Source organism: Ciona intestinalis, chromosome 1 (assembly GCF_000224145.3).
Source record: "Ciona intestinalis chromosome 1, KH, whole genome shotgun sequence".
NCBI lineage: Eukaryota > Metazoa > Chordata > Ascidiacea > Phlebobranchia > Cionidae > Ciona > Ciona intestinalis.
In genome coordinates, this window is record NC_020166.2 from 3,346,232 (window position 1) to 3,366,596 (window position 20,365).

Consider the following 20,365-nt stretch of genomic DNA (forward strand, 5'->3'; position numbering starts at 1 on the left):
TATGATCTATTTTTACTTTTTATTATTTATTATTAAGGTTATTCAGGATGTGTGGCCTACATTATGTTTTCAATGTATTTTTATATTTGATTTTGTGTCATACATTACATGTGTTGTGTAAAAGAAAAATTTCAAGACATAAAAAAAATTATATATATTGATATAATTTTTTATTTCTGAAGGATAACTTCAAAACATATTTACATAAGTATTATTTTCCATGCACCCTATAGTTCGACGCTTTAATTAGTGATTACTATAGCCTATAGGTTCTTATTGACTGATTTTCTTTAAATATTAAAATGCATATATATATATAGACGCCAAACCTATTTAAAAGCAGGCGATGCAGGGATAGTTAGACTTAAATCTAACTCATTGATTTAAAAAAAGTAACAAAAAAAACTTATTTATTTACAAACCGAACTTATTGACTCTAATGTTTACTGGTTAATGTAGTGTAGAAAATTTCAGGATAGACGGGCCTCGGGTTCCTTTAATTAGTGCATGTCCACTATGTCATGCTACATGCTGCTTATGCTTTAACATTGACATCATAAAATTTGAAAAATGTAACATTCTCAATGGATATAGTAAGATGAGACACTTTTTCGTTCTATTTTCTAGTCAAATTTTGTATTAAACAAAGAACATTCTAAGAATTATTAAACCGTATTATCACAACTTTCATAGACCGTTGTTAATTGTTAAAACACTATCCGGGTCTTTGGATATAATCTGCTAAAGATGTCCCATCTCCCCCCCAAAACTATATCAAACCAATGAATAGACATCATTGGTGGACATGAACTAATTAAATCCTTGCCTACCCTGCTACCCCTGGTTTGGCGCCTGTTTATGTATTGCAATGATGGCTAAACAAAATAATATATATATCTCTTCAGCTGCTGCACTTTATTACCTGGCTGAAATAATAGAAGAATACACAGTTATGACGAGAAAAGTCGTCAAAAACATGTTGGTGGTATGTGGTCCTATATTCATTGTATTCACTTTCTTATTTATACAATATGATGATTATGTTGCTGATTTTGTGACACATAATGGGTTCTAAACTAATTCCTGACGAGGGTAGCAGAAGGAGCATCCCCAATAAATTTATTTTTTGAGCAAGTACACCAATTTGCAAGGGCACAATATTTTAAAATACGAAAAACTTTTTTAATCCTTTAAAATGTGTTTACTGTAGGAATAACAAAAGGAATAATAGCACAGTGCTAGAAAATTTTCTTAGAATGACAACTTAACAGTTTTTACAGAGTAACAAATTTTTTTTTGGAAATACATAAAATATTTTTTAATCCCCCAAATTTGTTTACTGTGGGAATAACAAAAGGAATAATAGCATAGTGCTAAAAATTTTGTTACAATGACAACTTCACAGTGTTTACAGAGTAACAATATTTTATTTTTAAATACAAAAATTGTTTTTATTTCTTAAAATTTGTTTACTGTAGGAATAACAAAAGAAATAATTGCATGGTGCTAAAAATTTTGCTACAATGACAACTTTACAGTTTTCACTGAATAACAAATGTTTTTTTAGGTTTCATGTGTTGTATATGTTGGGCTATGGTTGTTTGAAAGTTTTCCGTTTACGATAATCGCTGTGGGTCTGTTCACGAACCTTGTTGAGTTTAGTTTGCTGCGGAGTTTCCCTTTCATTGAACTAACTTCTCCAAATTTTATTGGAACAGTTTGTAAGTATTTATTGTTTATATCGTGCATACGTGCTAATCTAAAACTAAATGGGTGAGGTCCTACAGTGATGTATGTCAGGGAGAATGAGATGTAAGCCAAAGTTAGTTAGCGCCTCTGTCTCTAACCCAGAGGTAATAGGTTTACGCTCTTCGCCGCTACCATTGTTGGCGTATGTGTCCTTGGGCAAGACAATTAACGGCAGTTGCTTCAACAGTGGTCACTGATGGGTCGTCCAAATTATCAGCCACACATGAAAAATAATCACCCAAAAAGTAACATACTTAGTAACTGGTAACTGGCACGAGGTGTATGAAACAGAACACCCAGCTTTAATGACTGTCGTTTTCCAGGCTCGTAAGGATAAAGTAAGTTACATTTATTCATTTCATGTTTGGTTAACTTTTTAGTTTAGTAACCCATAAATGCAACCAGTAATTCAACCCAAACTCTTATACAAATCTTATGATTACAGTACTAGTGTTCGTCAATCATTATCTCGCATTCAAGTACTTCAATAAGGTCTACCACACATTTGCAGAAGTAAGTGACTAACCCTAAAAAAAAAAATTATTAAAACTTTTTTATTATCAAATTTTTGTCAAGAACAATTTTTTTTTCAAAGGAGCAGATTTATCAAATCTTTCAACTCACAGGTGCTAAGTTACTTTACTTTATGCTTGTGGTTGATCCCGTTCACTTTCTTCATTTCTTTATCAGCGGGTGACAATGTTCTTCCCTCCACTGTACAACCATTACTCACTCCAAACCCAGGTAGTAAAACTAGTAATGTTTTATGCGATCCAAAAATACGGATAAATTCAGTCTCAATTTTAAACCAGTATTTTTAAAGTTATAAACTGGTCAATTTTGTGAAATAAATGAAGTTGTTTTTGAGGTGTAGGGAAATGGCAGTTGTTATAACATTGGTTTCATATTTCATACCAGCTTATCAGTTACCACATGTGTAACTTTGTGGGTAAACATCTTGTATATAGTCAAGTGGAGTAATGAAAAACAAAAAAAAACTTTCCAAGTAATGCTTTAAAATATCTGATACATGGGCGTTGGATGCTTCTCTTTTTTTGCAATAATTCATAAAGTTCTTATCCATATTTTTGTTGTTTCAGATCATGATGTTCTGTCACATTACATGACAAAGGGCAAGAAAAAAAGATCGGTTTTGCTCACAATATTTGAAAACTGCAAAGATTTTGTTATGCCTTCGCGGACAAAACGATTTTGAGATTATTTAATATTTTTATTTCGTTTTATTTTGCTGGTACTGGCCACAATGGGAGAAATGCATGGAAAACATAATTTTGGTGTTTTGTGGTGGTTCTGCAGAACCAATGCTTAATATTTAAGTCACTGCTAAAGCCCCTACTGTTTAAAAATAGCTATCTATAAGACGTTTTTGTAGTATACCATTTTGGGCATCATTTAATGCAATATTATAAAAATTTAGCTTTTCTGAAGAAAGTATAATTGTCTGCTTTGATATTTATATTTTATTATATGGAACAGAAAAAATAGTAAATGCAAATGCACGCGAGACAAAAATAAATTCAATACAAAATTAGTTTTCCGAATATCTTTTGTACTGTTCAAACATAAAAGTTACACTGGAAAAATTAATACGAAAAATAGGTTTTCACAAATGGCAGAATGAATGTCCTCTGTAAGCACACTAATGATCGTACAGTTTAAAATAGCTGAAACTTGCAGGAAGTTTTAGGTCTTTAATGCAGATACTTGATTTGTGACGGCAGCTTTAAATCGTTGTTTTTTAGTGGACTTTCCAGTTTTGTAATCCATTTCAAACAATGTTTCAACAATAACGGGTAGGATTCCTCCACCATTCGGGTTCTGGATGTTTTGTCTTGCTTCAGATAAAACAATCTAGAAAAAAAAACAACATAAATCATAAAAAAAAATTAAACAGTGCTGATCTGAGAACTTGGTTCAGATAATAAAAACTATATATAAATATTAACATAAATATTTCTTGAGTGTACCAAATCCCTTCTTTTAAAAAACATTTTTAAATGAAACAGTGCTGATTTAGGAAGTCTATATGCTTCATTGGTTTGTCATTATATCTAATGTATACATATGAAAATGTAAAAAACTATTGGTTTGCAGAAACAATACTAGCTTTAGTTATTGTACACATGTAATGTTGTATTTACTTATGTTATGCATGCCTGTTATATTGTGCACTGATGTTGTGATGTGTTATAGATACCATGTACGTACTGTAGGGTGTAGGCCATAAATTACATGTATAGTGATTTTAATGCATGATTTTAATTAATAAGCTAGTTAATATATTGCCACGTATTATATAGTAGGGTGGGGGGAAGCAGTACTACCAAATGTGACAGAAAAATAGAACAAAAACAATGTCCCATCTTACCCCACCCTACTATATATATTAATTCTAACTTAACAACCAGTTGTTAAAATAAATCACCTGCAGCACATCTCCATGCTCTGGTGATGGGTTTTCACGTGATCCTGCCATGAAACCGAGAATAATCGCTTTTTCAGGTCGTGATAAGCGATTTGCTGTTCGGAACATTTCTTGCGCTTCAACCATTTGTTCTTTCTGTATATAAGTTGAAGAGAGATTAAAATAAAGAAATAAAATATATATTCAGTCAATCAGTTGGAGCGTGTAGAGAGAAGGGGTTTCAAAAGTATGTATTAAAACTAATTGGCTTACCGTATTATAATTATTAAAAGAAAATTAAAATTAATCTTTTATCAGATGCAAAACCATCACTTCTTTTTAAAAATATATGTTATATTAGGCCCACTGACAATCAATAAAAGAAAATTAAAATTATTCTTTTTTCCAATAGAAAAGCATCCCTGCTTTTAAAATTATTTATTATAATACTGTATTATAATTAATAAAAGAAAATTTAAATTATCGTTTATCGTGATAGAAAATTATCCCCTCTTTTAAAAATATTTATTATATTACTGTATCTGTTTTAATAAAATAATTAAATGATTGTTTTTTTGTAATAGATAATTGGTTAGTTTTGATTATGCCAAAATGTGTGTAATGCCAAGATATTTTAATTAATGAATTTGTTTTCCTCAATACAAAATTAGCTGGTCTTAATTATTCCAAGACTTACTTAAGGTGTAATGCCAAGATTTAAGTTACCATGTAAATCTAACCACAATGTTATTTACCGTGAGTGTTAGTCCTCGTTTTGGTGGTGGGGGGGTTAATTGTTGCTGGGGTTGGAAAGGAGCGCTCTTCATAAACACTGTTGGTTGTTGGGTCATTATTGCTTGTTGTTGTTGTTGTTGTTGTTGTTGTTGTTGCATTTGTTGTCTGTGTAGATTGGATGGCACAAGTCGTACTTGTTGTTGTTGTTGTTGTTGGGGAATTTGTTGCCGAATAACTTGCCTTGGAGCTTGCTGATGTAATAACTGAGGTTGGTAAAACGATTGTCGCACCGGCTGCTGACCAAGTTGTGTCGGATCCTAAAATTTAGATGTTCGGTATCAAAATTATGTAGAAAAACACACAGTTTTTATGTTTTTTGTCTTTATAAATACTAGAAACGAAGTTTAAAATTGATCAATGTTGGATATATAGGTAAATACCATTGATCCAAAACAGAAACGCTTTAATACACAATATTTAAAAAATTGTAACTTAACATATTAAACATGGGTTATGGCATAATAACATTAGTGCCTTCCATTTTCTTGATATGATCAACTAGAAATGTAGAAACTAAAGGAAATTATAAAGTACTGATTTTTTTAAAACAAAACTATAAGCCAATTTTTTTAAACAAAATTATATACTGAAGTTTTTTTTATTAAAACTATTATAAACTGATATTTTTTTAAGCAAAGTATAAACTAAATTTTTTTAAAGAAAAGTATAAAATGAAGTCTTTTTTAAATAAAATTTTAAACTGATTTATTTTTAAACAAAAAGTAGAAATTGCAGTCAATTTACCAGCACTGTACGTGGTAGTTGTTGTATCAACATCTGTGGTTGGTGGTGTTGGGCAAGCGTATAACCAGCTGGGAGAACCATCCTTGCATTTGCATGGAGTTGTGGTTGGGCAGGTAACCTGGTTGATATTTGAGGTTGAGGTGCTTGGTTGGGTGCAAGCGGGGGGCGGGAGGGGGGGTTATAGAGGGGGTTGTTAAGTTGATAGACATTTGGAGCCACGGGAGGAGAATGAAGAAGATTGCTTTGTGCGGATGATTGCTGCTGCTCCGAGTAAACTGGAACATTAAGGTAACAATTAAAATATAATTCTAAAAAAATAATGATTAAACAAAAAAAAAATATATATATAGGAAAAAAAACAAGGCCATTTGAAAAAAATGTAGTGCAAACATCTAAAAAAAAATAGTTAAAAAAATTAAAAAAATGGCAATGCATTGTTATCGTGGTAATAATAAATGAAAATTTTGGATTTAGGCAAAAATTGGAAGCTGACAAATATTAACCATTGTTCGAATGAGGTATTTTAAGGTACAGGTGTTAAGTTATTAAAACTTAATGATTTTTTCAAAAACAGAAATTTAGGGACCGATATGTACTTTTTATATTTATTTAAAAATTAAACACTGAAAAATGGGGAATATTAGGATTTAGGAACATTAAACATATATTTATATACATGATATAATATAAAAAACGGCATGTATTTTTTTTCATTTTTAAAAATATTTTAAAAATTTGTACAACATATTATGAAAGTTGAATGTATGTAGAAACCTGGTTGAAGATTTTTCTCGAGCGATGTAGGTGGTTTGTGGGGTGGGGGGAGATGTGGAGATGAACTAGAAGATGGAATATTAGTTAACCTATATCTTGTTACTGTATAATAACTTTGTAAACCTTATATTGCATTTATAACTATTTTCCAAAAAATCCCCCCAAAAATGCAACAAAAGTTTTTTTTAGTGTTTTTTTTTATATCTTCGTAGGTGACAGTGACACCAATACTAACTTGGTAAACCTTATATTGCATTTAGAACTATTCTAAAACAAATTCTCAAAAAAACAAAACAAATGTTAAACCTATTGTAAAATATGAACGTTTTTAGTGTTATTTATATCGTTGTAGGTGACAATGACACTAATATTAACTTGGTAAGCCTCATACAGTATTGCATTTAATCCATTTATCACTATTTTAAAACCTTTTTAACAAATGTATAGAACTGTATCCCACTATACACAATACTATTGTTACAAATTACACTAAACACATATTACAAAGTTGGGGTTAAAGAAAATGGTTTATAAGAAGGTATTAATCCCGAAAAAACACTGACTTATTCAACTAAATGTATGGAACTGTATCCCCCCATACACAGAATACTTACTATTGCGGTGATTTGAATTCCTCCTTTCCTGATGAACTGGCTGTGGAACGATGGGGAGAGTTAACGTCACTTTCGCTTGACGTTGTTTTACTTGAATCAAACGTAGACGACTTGCCAGTTTCTTCAACTGCGAATTATTAAATTGATATAATGTTTTTAATAAATACTGTTACTAAATATATATCAATATACATTTTATTTCAATGTACATATATATATATAAAAATAATAATTTTTTTTATTTTAATATAATTACATATACTTATTCACTTTTATTTAATGTAAATATTTAGTTTTTGTTTTAATGCAAACGTTTATTTTCTAAATTTTGTTAAACTTTTCACGCTTTTCAGTAATATGCAAAATCATTGCTACTTTGCTATATTTAAAATATAATGACCAGCCACCCAATTTCTTGTTTAAATAAACATGCATTTATAATTCATCTCCCAAAGTACTGAATGTTTATAAATTAATGTGGTTGTGGTGAGGCCCAGATCACAATAGGCTTAGAACCACTGTAGTAACAAAAACTATTTTTATCTTTTTTGGTATATATTTATAGTATTGTGGAAAGAAGGGACACATTCTGCACATAATATCCGAATATTCTAATCATGTTTTAGACAATTATCAACGGTCTATGGGAGTTGTAGGTATACAGTTTTATAGTTCTTGAATGTTCTTTGTTTACTACCAAATGGGTCGACAAAATAGAACAAAAAGGTGTCCCATCTTCCCCCACGTTACTAATCTACCTTATAAGCACAGACCAGCATGAATAGATAACCATCATAACATAAGACAATATAAAGTTCCTACCTTCTTGAGTTTCCATTTGTTCCTCGTTATCTGACGATTGCTCAGCAGAGTCAGATGTTGTGCGATGATGCGATGCATCCAGTGACGCAGATCGTGATAAGTCTTCCTCGTGTTTATCTTCATTCTCTGGTTGCGTTTGAACATCCATAACAGGCTGTACAAGCCCAGCAGCATAATCCGGAGCTTTCTCTTGCGGCTGAGATATTGTTTGTATTGTTGACGTTAAACAGTCGTTAAGTTTCGTTAAGCAGCTTTTGGGAGCTTTCTTAAGATATTTTTAATACAAATAACAAATTTTTTGTTTGTTGCATAAATAATTAGTACTTTTATGCAATTATTGCTGCCCTGTAGAATATATTTTCAAAAAACTAATCTTACAGTATATATTAATTTTTGTTTTTAAACGTCAAAAGATTTACTACTATAGTGATTAACACTACAGTTAGAATATATTTTTCAAGAGCTGATCTTACGGTATCAAAAAATTATAAAAAAATGCCAAATGATTTACTTTAATAGTAATTAACGATAGTTTTAGAACATATTTTCAAAGAACTGATCTTATGTTATAAAAAAAGTCTACAAGATTTACTTTTATAGTGATTAACACCAGTTAAAATATCAAAGAAACAATTTAACAGTATATATATATACAAAAAAAAAATCCACAAAAAAATTGCCAAAACACTACTTCTAAATCAATTAACACTACAGTTAGAATATTTTTTCCAAAAACTGATCTTACAGTATGAAAGAAATACAAATACAAATGGCTTTAAGCCTTTTACAAAACAAGTCCCAAACCTCTTCTTCTTCCTCGTCTTCCTGTGCCTGAGATTGAGCTGATTGTTCCAACATCATCTGCTTCTTCCTCCTCTTGCTATCTCGTGCTCCGATCCCGCTTCCTCCAATCGGTTGTTCAGAAATATCCAACAATTTTGTGCCGCCAGCCTGATAAATAACAATTATTAAATAAAGTATTCTTACTAGTTAGAAATGGTATTCGCACAATTGAATTTTTTTTACACTTACAAGCTGTCTGTAGAAATGATAATTAACAAACATTAATGAGGTAATCTCACACTGACAATTATTTGTATTCCTACAATTTAGATAAAGTATTCTCACAATTTAACCTTTATTGACATTTACAAGCTTTCTGCTGAAATTAAAAAATAAGGGAATTGTAGTTTTTTAAGACAAATGAAAAATCCAACGTTAAAGGAATAAAATTAAACCAATTTACTTGTTAAGACAAATGCAATATCAAATGAAAAAAAAAATTAAACCAATTTACTTGTTAAGACAAATGGAATATCAAACGAATAAAGAATTAAATTAAACCAATTTACTTGTTAAGATAAATGCAATATCAAACGAAAAAGGAATAAAATAAAATCAATTACTTGCTGCCTTGATATGCGAGAGAAACTTCTGTTAACACCGGGAGTAACAGGAGTAGACGTAACTCGCAAACTTTCCGATCTGTTCATTGTTGCTTTTACTTGTATTCCTCTCATTGGGCTAACGTCCGATAACCGCCGGTTCATATCTCGATGTTTAACAGGAGCCATTTTCACTGCACCACCGGATCCACCTTTCTTCATTTGAGTAACTGCTTCACTCGCTACAGGATAAAGTGGAATATCTATTAGGGTGGGAAATACGGGACACCTTTTTTGTTTTATTTACTTGTCTAAATTGGTAGTAAACAGAACATTCAAAGAGTTTTAAAACCGTATCCTCACAGACTCACTCATACAGACCGCTGTTAATAGTTTAAAACACGATCAGCATAATTGTATATTTTGTGGTGAGGGTGTCCCATCTTCCCCCACAATACTATCCAATTACTTTGGAACTGCTAACAATATTACAACAAATTTTAAAGCTAAATTATTTGCATAGAGATGTATGATGTAGATAACACGATTTAAAAATGCACGCTTTTAAAAATATTGTAAATTGCCATAAAAACTCAATGTGTTAAAATGTAATTTAAAACTAATTTTTTTAGTTGAACATTAGGTAATTAGCCTTAACGTATAATGTAGATAACACACTTTAAAATGCCTGCTTGTGGCAATATTATAAATTGCCATAGAAACTCAATGTTTTAAAATGTAATTTAAAACTAAATTATTAGGTTGTAACTTTTACATTAGGTATAACGTAGATTATTTGTAGATAACACAATTTAAAAATGCCTATAGTGGAAATATTGTGAATTACCATAGAAGCTTAATGCTTTAAATTGTAATTTAAAACTTACATTTATGTAGTAAATCAGCACGTAGAGCGGCAGACTTCGGTTTTCTTTTTAAAGCAAAATGTCGACTAAGAGGGGGCAAGTTTCCAACCAAACTTTGTAACGAAGATTTATTTACAAGCTGACATTCTAATGGAAGACTGGAGAACGCATCAGTTTCATTCACTGAAAATTTATTTATATATATTATAAATATATTATATATATATACTACATATGTTATGCTATATATATATACAATAAAGGTAGGCTATATATTAAAATATAGTAACTACTTAATTATATAGTTAGTTTATACAGCACCTTAGAAGCACAACTGCATTAAAGAATCGATTTTGTGTTTTTTTATTTGTGTAAGTATAAACAGCCATATATATGTTAATGTTAATATCCCAAAAAGCAGCATTATTAGGCCAGTTCTGTGTACTTCAAAGTGCCAAATGCAAAAAACTTTAGGTACTAGTAAAGCGTAGCCTATTATATCGTAGTACTGCAGTACACACTACGCATATTGTAGCACACAAACCACACTCAGCACTTTGGTTTTGCTGACACCTAGTAAATCCTGTGATTGCATCGAAAAAATGGGAGACCAAGAAGTAGCCATTAAGTTGAGAGGTTAGTAGTTAGTGGATGATAGTCAAGGATTCTTCACTAGCACCAAAATTTCAAATTTGCACATAGTAGGGTGGGGGAAGAAGGGACACCTTTTCATTCTATTTTCTCATCCCATTTGGTAGTAAACATAAAACATTAAAAAAATTATAAAACCGTATGCTCACAACTCCAATAGACCGTTATTGATTAAAACACAATCAGGATATTTGTTAAATGTTTCTCATTTACCCCACCCTATTATATATAACATAAATCACACCTATAGCAAACTATTCACCTTTTTCTGAAAGTTGATCAAGTACATTTTGAGCAATTGGACTCGACAACAAATCAAGATTAAGTGTACAAGTCATCGGATAAGTGTTCACAATATTTGCAACCAGCTTCACCCATAGATCAGTGTCTTCCAACGCAACTTCAATAATTCCTTCAATCATGTGTTTCATCTAATAATAAAATTTGATATCCAAAAGTGTTCGAAATATGCTACTGTTGATTTTATTTTAATTTGTGTCATAGTTTTAAAAAATATTGGTGCACGAATGGGTTGCCAAACACCAGATTGGTAAGTTTGCTTTTTGTCCGTTTTGTTTATTTTAACTTTGACGCGTCATTACAATTAGAAATTTTAATCTAAAACAACAAACCTAGAAACAGAGGTTTACGTTTTAACCGTTATTTTTCGCACGACAAATACAAAATATGGACAGAAAATGTGTTTTTTGTTAAAAACTTTTCACTCTGCGGAAAAATATCATCATTCGCATGTGTCGAAATAAGAAATATTACCGTTTTATATGAGCGATCTTTATACTTTTAGTGTATAAAGGAGTAAAATGTAAAAAAATACGCTCATTACCTCTTCTAAGTTTCTCCGCGGCAAGTGCAGAATGCCAAGCAACAGTTTTAACTTCACCGTAGTAGTCAGTACAGGAAAGCAACGAAATATGTTGTCGATTGTACTCGTTTTTATAATACCACTGATACTTGATGGTATCCAAAGCTCCTCGGCAGAGCCAAGTTTGTTATGCAACCAAAGGGCAGTGTCACTATCTCTGACATGCGCCATCTTAATTCATATATATACACGTGCTGCATAAATATACAAACAAACCATATTTGTGAACAGTCAATAAATTGTGGTTTATATTAACGTTAAGCAGATGATTTTAAAGTAAATTATAATTTACACCACGTGCACCGAAGAAAAAGTAGAAACACAGCGCATTTATATTCTTAAAAGTTAAAACATGTTATCCTTATCTTTTGTACACAAATTAAAATATTTTAATGCTAAACCAAAGACATCCTAATGCACAGTAAACAGGCGCGAAATTTTTACGTCCATTTACGATCCTTTAAGCACATATTGCTCACCAGAGTCCGACAATAAAAAAAATAACAACAACAATAAAAAATAATCAAGTAACGAGAGAGCAAGATCTAATGAAGCACGTATTGGTATTAATTAACCCTTTTACTACAGCGGTCAACGAAACTCAATCAAACACGAACCAGAAGTAACCAACAAAGCGGTTTTCGTTGGCCATTAGAAGTACTTTTATACCTTTCTATCATTAACCATAATCGAACCAATATTTGTAGTTAAGTTTAAAAAAACTTATCAATACCAAACACGTCCAATGTAATGAACACCACAGTATCTTTGTTTATTTTGTATTAAATAAAGAAGTACACAGAACGAAAGCAATAAAGAAATATATAAATAGATGAAATTTTCATAAAATCAAGTTTGTGTGGAATAAAACTGCATTATAGTATAAGTATTTAAATAAACGAGCTATTCACTGATTGCAACCTAAAGATTAAAATGAACTTTCTAGAATGCTTAATCTATTCTAGGGCAATAATATTCTGTGGTTTACAACTACTCAATATACTCTGCTTGGGTTGGCAAGATTGCTTAGCTTGGTCAACACCAACACCAATAGTCACTGTACAAAGTTTGTAGTTGTTTTATGTCAAAACTGGTGGACCAGATTTCAAATGAGCTTGCACAGGTTGTTGGTCTTGACTCTATAAAAAGATAACTATTCTTAATGAAATTGCATATAAAATTTTAGGTGTATAATATACACATAAACTACTTTTCGTATAAGATATTGTTATACCACAAACTTTTATACAAAAACTAGTTATATCAAATTTCAATCTATGTGTGCATTAGTACAATACAAATAGGAAAGTGTATTAAAGACACTTTACAAACTTATAAATATTGATTGTGGCAGGATTTAGAATGGCAATAGGCAAACTGGACAATGTTTGAAGAAAACAAATTTTAAAAATATTTATGAAAAAAAGTGTATATTTCACAAAAATTTTATAATTGCCTATTTGACAGACACTTTACTAACAATATTGCTATTAAATTTATGCAATTACGGTTTTGTTAATATATACCTGGTTTATATCTAAAAATCTTCTTGGGTTTAGCTGTGTCCGCTTACGTTTGTTCACGGTCGAAAAATTGTTTAAAATTTGTGTCTTAGGTGGTTGATGGGATGAACAGGGAAAGTTTGCTGTTGTGTTGGCAGAATTCCAACTATTCATTAAACCACCAGTAATATTACATGAAGATGGGTTGAGATTTGAAGTTTGTGGTGGCATAGACATGTTATTGTTGTGTGTAACAAAATTCTGAAGAAATGGGTTGTTTAAATTATTACTGATCATTTCTCCAGGTCTTTTAAATGGACTTGTAGACGTAGTACATTGGGAAAAGCTAGGTTGCGTGGGCAAAATAATTTGCTGCAATGTTGTATCCACAGGAAAAATAGGATGTCTGTTAACTTCCTGCGCTGGCATTGCTAAAGGTGTCGCATGTTGTGTGAAGGAATATCTTTTCGACATATTTTTGCTGGGTCGTAAACATTTACGTTGTATGCAGCTCTGTTTCTTTTTACCACTGCCCCCAAACTGACGCATGTCCCTAAACAGAAAGATGTATGCATTTATGATGTACTTATTACATTTTTACCCATGTATTTATTGTAACAAAAGTAAAGACAAGGTAAATATTTTCAGCCATATTAAGTTCAGTTGAAAAATACTTTCAAAAATCTGCATTGGTCTGAGGAAGGCAGATAGCAAAAAAACAATGAATGAACAAGTAAAAATATCTAAAGAATAATCAAAGATAATAAGAGGTGGAATGGTGAAGTACATAACAACTGGTCCAAATTGAAGATACATAAGATTAGGTCTAACACGCTGATTTTCTTCCAAATAAATGAAAATATTTATTTAACCGTACGTGTTTTAACAACTGTTGCTTTGTCGCTATTTTCTGTCTTTTCGATTGAAATATTTATAAATATTCGCGACTGTAATTGAAGAGACAAATAAAGTTGTTATTATTATTTAAAGTGCTTGGTAGCAGTTCAACAAGATAGCTCGTTGTAACTTACACCACGTATGGACTAACCTGCAATTATAACATTCCCCACAGTTGGGTCTAAGACATGGTTCACATGTTTTACATCGAATAGTTCTGAACAACCCTCTGTTTGGAGTGTTTTTCTGCAGCTTTGATGATGGAACCTGGTTTTCATTGTAGAAATAACATAATACCGTAATTGAAGAGACAAATTAAGTTATATTAAAATTGCATATAATACAATAAGTATAACCATTTACCATAATGGTAAAAACTGTTTTAGTAATAATAATGTTTAGAATAGGGAAAAACAAAAACTTGTTAGCAGTGTAAACATTACAGCAACAAAAAAAAACATTGAAATCTAATCTCTATACCTAATAAAAAATAATAAAGCAAAAACATTTTTTATTTACAAAAAAAAAACATTTTTTATTTACCAAGGGTGGGAAGGTTCTAGGCACTTGTGAAGGACTTGGGATAAATTTTGGTGTAGTTTTGGTTTGGGAGGGGCTGATGGTAAATCTCTCTTTTTCCGATTTGTTGTACATTTGTCGCTTTTTGTCACCCAAGTTTTTCCAAGCTAAAAGTCGAAGCAGTTCAGGAAATTCAACTGAATTAATGATTTCTGAACAACTTTTCATGGCCTGAATGTATAAGAAAAGAGGGGTTTAGATTTTTGATTTCAACATAATTATTTTAGTTTACACTTACATCTGCTTTGAAAATCTCAAATGCTGACATTGGATGTTGGTCTGCTTGTTTAACTGGAAAATAAAGTTCTAAATTATGGGATAAGGTTTATGTGGTAATGCACCAAAACTATATGTTTAATAAAGGCATAATTCAATAGAGCTTTAAAATATATTGTTAACACATAATGTGAGTATTTAAAGGAAGATACCAACAAAAAAACAAAATTTGTTATTTGTATATGAATAAAATACAAAAATGTGGTCTAATAGTACCACCAATTTTCCAAAAATAATCAGCTCCTAAAAAATCATTGATAAAAACCGCTAGAGTAAAAACAAATTTTGCTGTGCGACAATAAATGGGATTCCACAAGAAAAAATGTTGCCGAACTTTGACCGTTTCTAGTTTCTAAAGTACTAAAAAAAACAAAAAAGTCAGATTCTGTATAATGAAGGCTTCTTCTGTGTGAATACTACTGTACTTAAACATTTAATATTAAAATTTAAAAATGTCATTCTTTACCACAATTATTGTGAATAGGGATGGTACATTTGGAATATTTCTCTATTTTTTACAAACAGTATTCTCTATGTTAAACATTTCTATACATAATGATGCACTAAAAAAATTAAAAAATATTATAAGATTAACAATTTCATACCAGGTTCAGAGTGGTCAGTGATACTTGGGACAGTGGAAATGACACGGCGTTTTTTTAGAACTTTATCAATCCCAAATAATTTTCGCTTTCTTCCTGGTTTTCGTGCTTTAAACATTGTTGTTTTAGAAATAAATACTAGGCTGTATACTAATATAACATTTTCATTGTAAATATATATTATATATATATATATATATATGTGTGGAAATGTTGGTCACTGCTCATTCTTTTTACCCATTGTTATAACAGATGAAATGCATACCAAAAAGCAGCCTGGAAAACCGTCCATTAAAACGACAGTGCTACACTAACAACTTTTTATGTGGGCAGTGGTGCAGACAGAAGAAATATAGAAGGGTATACTAAGTCGCTTAAATCTTTACGCAAACTTTTTACTTAGAAGTCAATACTTTTTACTCTTGGGATAATGAACGATGTGTTCAATAATCAAGATACTGAATTTGAGCAACAAAGTGTTTCTTTATATGTAATTATCGGTACCCGGACACTAATTTACAAAAAAAGATATAGTTTCTGTGTTGAACAGGGTGGAAAAGGGTACCACCCTTTCTTCCCCTTCCTGTGCTACTATGGATCACACCATAAAAAAGCTGTTAAGTGCTATTTTAACCACAGTAATACCGTTGCTCAATGTTGAACTTTCATCTTGCTTTGAATCTTTAGGAGAAATCATGTTGCTTATATTGACTTTCTTAGAACTTCGGAATAATTTCTCTGTGATTAGCGCTTCCTATTAATAAAAATATGTACATTCATGAGTAATATTGATATTTTTATAAAATTCATCAAATTATCAAAATTTATATGATATATTTATTCTAAATTAAACTATTTACCTTCTTACACAAGTGTTCTTTCTGTTTTACAATTTTCCCAGCATTAAAATCAAAATCTTCAATGGATACAGAGCTTGGCGCGAGCATCGCCAATCTTGCTTTAGAACGGATTCTTACGTTTTGTGGGCTAAAAAATACAATCAAATAAATAGTACATGATTAAGTTCAAAATTAACGGCCAATAAAACCTGTAATAATATACATCATACTGTCCAGCTGATTTTCCATGCTGGCGAACTATTTGTTCAAAATACCACCCTTCCCCAAGATCAGGACATGGGAGTTTTCCTGTCCCGTAGTAAAACAAATTTTTCTGAAAATAAAAACGAACATAAAAAGTTGGAAATATTGCTGAGCATAATTTGCTTACCGGAGGAAAACCAAGTTTTTCTCTTAGAGGAGTTTTTACTTTTGTTTTGTATTTTGGAAGGTCGCGCGTACGTTTTGTGGAAGATGTTTTGATTAGATCTAACTGATTCATAAATAAAACTTGATCAACAGTCCCTGCATTTTTACTTGTAGGAGTTTTCTTTTCAATGGTGAAGGTTTTGGCCTGCTTATGTGAGAACGGATCCAAAAGCAAGTCGTTGCAGCCTTTTTTCTTTTTTTGTTCATAACAAATTGAGTAGCGCTTAGATGTGGATTGACTGGCATTACTACACTTGGCTGAAAAATCTATTTTATCTTTATTAATACCTTCTTTGTTCACCTCAGGATTGCAACTATGAAGTGCTTTAGTTTCTTCAGCAAGCTGTGATGGTGTAACCTGCTTCTCAAAATTGATGGTGGTCTTATTCTGTGGACTTGTGGATTGACTGGCATTACCACACATGGCTGAAAAATCTGTTTTTTCTTCAATGATACATTCTGTGTTTACCCCAGGATTAGAATTAACATCACTTGGTGCCTGGGTTTCTTCAGTAAGCTGTGGTTTACAAACAGCAGTTGTTGATGGTATTGGTATGACCTGCCTCTCCAAATTGATGGTGTTTTTATTCTGTGGACTTGTGGATTGACTGGCATCACTACACATGGCTGAAAAATCTGTTTTTTCTTCAATAATACATTCTTTGTTTACCTCAGAATCACAATTAACATCACTTAGTGCCTCAGTTTCTTCAGTAAGCTGTGGTTTACAAACGGGGACTGTTGATGGTATTGGTATGACCTGCTTGTCCAAATTGATGGTGTTTTTATTCTGTGGACTTGTGGATTGACTGGCATCACTACACGTGGCTGAAAAATCTGTTTTTTCTTCAATAATACATTCTTTGTTTACCTCAGAATTAGAATTAACATCATTTAGTGCCTGAGTTTCTTCAGTAAGTTGTGGTTTACAAACAGCAGTTGTTGATGGTATTGGTATGACCTGCCTCTCCAAATTGATGGTGCTTTTATTCTGTGGACTTGTGGATTGACTGGCATTACCACACATTGCTGAAAAATCTGTTTTTTCTTCAATGATACATTCTGTGTTTACCTCAGGTTTAGAGTTAACATCATGTGGTGCCTTAGTTTCTTCAGTAAGTTGTGGTTTACAAACAGGGACTGTTAATGGTATTGGTATGACCTGCTTGTCCAAATTATTGGTGTTTTTATTCCGTGGACTTGTGGATTGACTGGCATCACTACATGTGGCTGAAAAATCTGTTTTCTCTTCAATGATACATTTTTTGTTTACCTCAGAATTAGAATTAACATTAAGCAGTGCCTGAGTTTCTTCAGCAACTGGGGGTTGTGATGGTATTGGTATGACCTGCTTGTCCAAATTAATGGTGTTTTTATTCTGTGGGCTTGAAATGTTTAAAGAAGGTCCAGCAGTAATATGAAGGGAATCTGATTCCGATTCAGTTTTTGTAAAAAGAACAGCTGAGTTGAAATCTGTTGGTTCTGAAGTATTTTCAGGGGCAGAAGCGTAGCTTTTATCTTGCCTTTTCACAGTGTAGCAGTCATTGGTATTGGAAACTTTGCACAGCGTAATGTTCAAGGGTTGAGCAGAATGATGCTTTTCATTATTCTCAATTTGCTTTATGGGGGTTTTCTGCAACAAAATACTACCATTAACTATATGTTCCTAAAAATCATGTTACGTGCCCAAAAGTTATTAAGTACATGTACAGGTACTTTAAACACTCATACATAAAAAAATATATAAATATACATTGTATTCATTGGCGTAGCCAGAAAAAAAATAAGGGGGGTTTTTTATTCAATTTTTTTATTTATTTTATTTTTAATTTTTTTTTGGGGTTTAAAAGGGGGTGGGGGGTCGCGACCCCCTAAACCCCCTGGCTGCGCCACTGATTGTATTGTTCTTTAAGTGTAACGGTCTTGCCTTATATCCAAAATATTATTTCTTTCTTTTTTTATTAATAAATGTGCTTTTCCTACTGTTGTTTTATCGTTACTATCCGTCTTTTCGCTTTTAAAACTCTCTGGTTCTTCGTTATCGTGATTGAAAAAACAAAAAATAAGTTTCATTCTTTCATAACAATTTAATACCTTTTTAACCGAAGTCACTTTTTTGCGACGCTTTACTGGTGGTATCTTCGAACTAGTAGTATTTTCCGGTTCTGATTTACTTCGTAAACTAAGATGAAAGTTTTCAGCTTTTCTCTTTTTTGGTGCACTACTGGGAGTGCTGTTTTTCTTGGAACGTAGTCTCATTTCCATACCCTGGTTGCTTTTCTTTGAAAATTTTGGAACAGAATTATCGAACATATCCTTCTTATGTTCAATAAGGTGTTGGTTGTTTCGAAATATTTCAGATTTTCTTTCCATTCTGTAATTATAAAATTGCCTTAGAAATATAACATATTGATGTTATTATAAGGAACATAACTAGATTAAAACAACTTGTTACTTGTGCCTACATTTTTATTAAAATTGGCGAAATTCAATTGTCCCTACAGTAATTCAATGTATCCACGAAGGTTTTTGTAACAACACTTTTTCATTTACTAACAGATGTATCTTGGGACTTGACATAATAAAATAGACCAGTTCTTGGACAAAAAGGAATTGTTTAAAACCCCTAACGTCGTCAAGATTCTGATAAAAATATAAATTAAAACTTTTTTGCTTGCTGAGCAAAACTAGGAAGTGTCTTGGTACAATCAATGTTTTCACTTTGGTGAGACATAAACGAAACTTATTTAACTTTGTAAAAGGGGGTAATGATCATCGTTGTAAGAAAGGTGCCTTATTTCATACACCTCGGGCCCATGGCCGGTTGTGAGTTGCCACCGATGCAACTTTATAAAGAAATATATATATAGTTGATTTTTTATGACTACTAATTCAATCCTTATTCAGCCGAAGTAAATACGTTAAATGTGTTATACGAGGAAAACGCCCACAATGATAGCAGCACCGAGCAGTGAACCCGATACCCTTTAGTTTGTTCAACAACTTGCGAGTCCTACAATAAACCACAGCGCCGAGAGAGTATAGAATAAATAAAATAACAAACAAAAATGATTTTTAAGATATAAAGTAAAAACTAAAATTAAACCACACAAGCATATAAAGTATATATATATACAGTTTGTTAAATAAACATGAGGTTTTAAATTTTATAAATAACAATCAAACAATTTGGTACTTTGAAGCTAAATACAGCAAACTAAACTGTAACTCAAACCTTTAAATTCGGTGCTTATTGATCTCGTTATTTCAGCGCGCCTCCGAAGCTGGTACACATTTGCGTCAGCATTGCACTACAGCATTCGCGCGATAACACGCAGACGAAACAACAAAATAGCTTACTTTAAAGAGAAAGCCACTCGCTCGCTCCTTGCTCCCGATTCTCGTTTTATGGTAATGTCTGGCCAAAGGAGAGAGAGCACAGTAACTGGTTCTCTTTCATTCTCTTAGCCATGTAAGGAGTCCAGCGGATACCACAGTGGCGCCTTCCTGCTGTGTTCAATGTACAAAGATCA

General features: G+C 31.8%; 3 protein-coding genes across 8 annotated transcripts in view; 1 reads left to right on the forward strand and 2 right to left on the reverse strand.

Annotated features, from left to right (window-relative positions):
* Positions 1-3,275, forward strand: part of LOC100186517 (protein TEX261-like) — a 6,034-nt gene extending 2,759 nt beyond the window's left edge. The window contains exons 3-7 of the mRNA XM_026833617.1: positions 906-985; positions 1,568-1,721; positions 2,195-2,262; positions 2,376-2,493; positions 2,850-3,275. Coding sequence (XP_026689418.1) covers positions 906-985; positions 1,568-1,721; positions 2,195-2,262; positions 2,376-2,493; positions 2,850-2,965 — 536 coding nt within the window. The 3' untranslated portion in view covers positions 2,966-3,275. The remainder of the gene's footprint in view (positions 1-905; positions 986-1,567; positions 1,722-2,194; positions 2,263-2,375; positions 2,494-2,849) is intronic.
* On the reverse strand, positions 3,216-11,928 carry LOC100183386 (negative elongation factor A-like). Its single transcript, XM_002127493.2, has 12 exons — positions 11,670-11,928; positions 11,088-11,256; positions 10,196-10,357; positions 9,330-9,550; positions 8,728-8,874; positions 7,924-8,119; positions 7,102-7,228; positions 6,488-6,552; positions 5,714-5,988; positions 4,930-5,226; positions 4,196-4,330; positions 3,216-3,621 (listed from the first exon to the last, which is right to left on the reverse strand). Exons 1-12 carry the CDS (start codon positions 11,877-11,879, stop codon positions 3,454-3,456), a joined length of 2,172 nt encoding a protein of 723 aa, XP_002127529.1. The 5' UTR covers positions 11,880-11,928; the 3' UTR covers positions 3,216-3,453.
* A 528-nt stretch (positions 11,929-12,456) lies between these two features.
* zf(cxxc)-4 (Zn-finger (CXXC)-4) lies at positions 12,457-20,338 on the reverse strand. 6 transcript variants are annotated; one of them, XM_026840613.1, is made up of 13 exons: positions 20,068-20,194; positions 18,927-19,206; positions 17,935-18,465; positions 16,795-17,646; positions 16,613-16,737; positions 16,425-16,551; positions 16,210-16,318; positions 15,568-15,672; positions 14,925-14,977; positions 14,651-14,857; positions 14,259-14,374; positions 13,235-13,763; positions 12,692-12,847 (listed from the first exon to the last, which is right to left on the reverse strand). In XM_026840613.1, the coding sequence occupies exons 2-13, from the start codon at positions 19,203-19,205 to the stop codon at positions 12,788-12,790; spliced, it is 3,093 nt and encodes a 1,030-aa protein (XP_026696414.1). In that variant the 5' UTR covers position 19,206; positions 20,068-20,194; the 3' UTR covers positions 12,692-12,787.
* Positions 20,339-20,365: the final 27 nt, after the last annotated feature.

Excerpts from the sequence above, each read along its gene's own strand:
- LOC100183386 (XM_002127493.2), bottom strand. The coding sequence starts at position 11,879 with ATGGCGCATGTCAGAGATAGTGACACTGCCCTTTGGTTGCATAACAAA. Across the intron at positions 11,257-11,669 it reads CGCGGAGAAACTTAGAAGAG|ATGAAACACATGATTGAAGG; the intron begins GTAATGAGCGTA and ends TTTTATTATTAG. Across the intron at positions 5,989-6,487 it reads CGAGAAAAATCTTCAACCAG|TTTACTCGGAGCAGCAGCAA; the intron begins GTTTCTACATAC and ends TTAATGTTCCAG.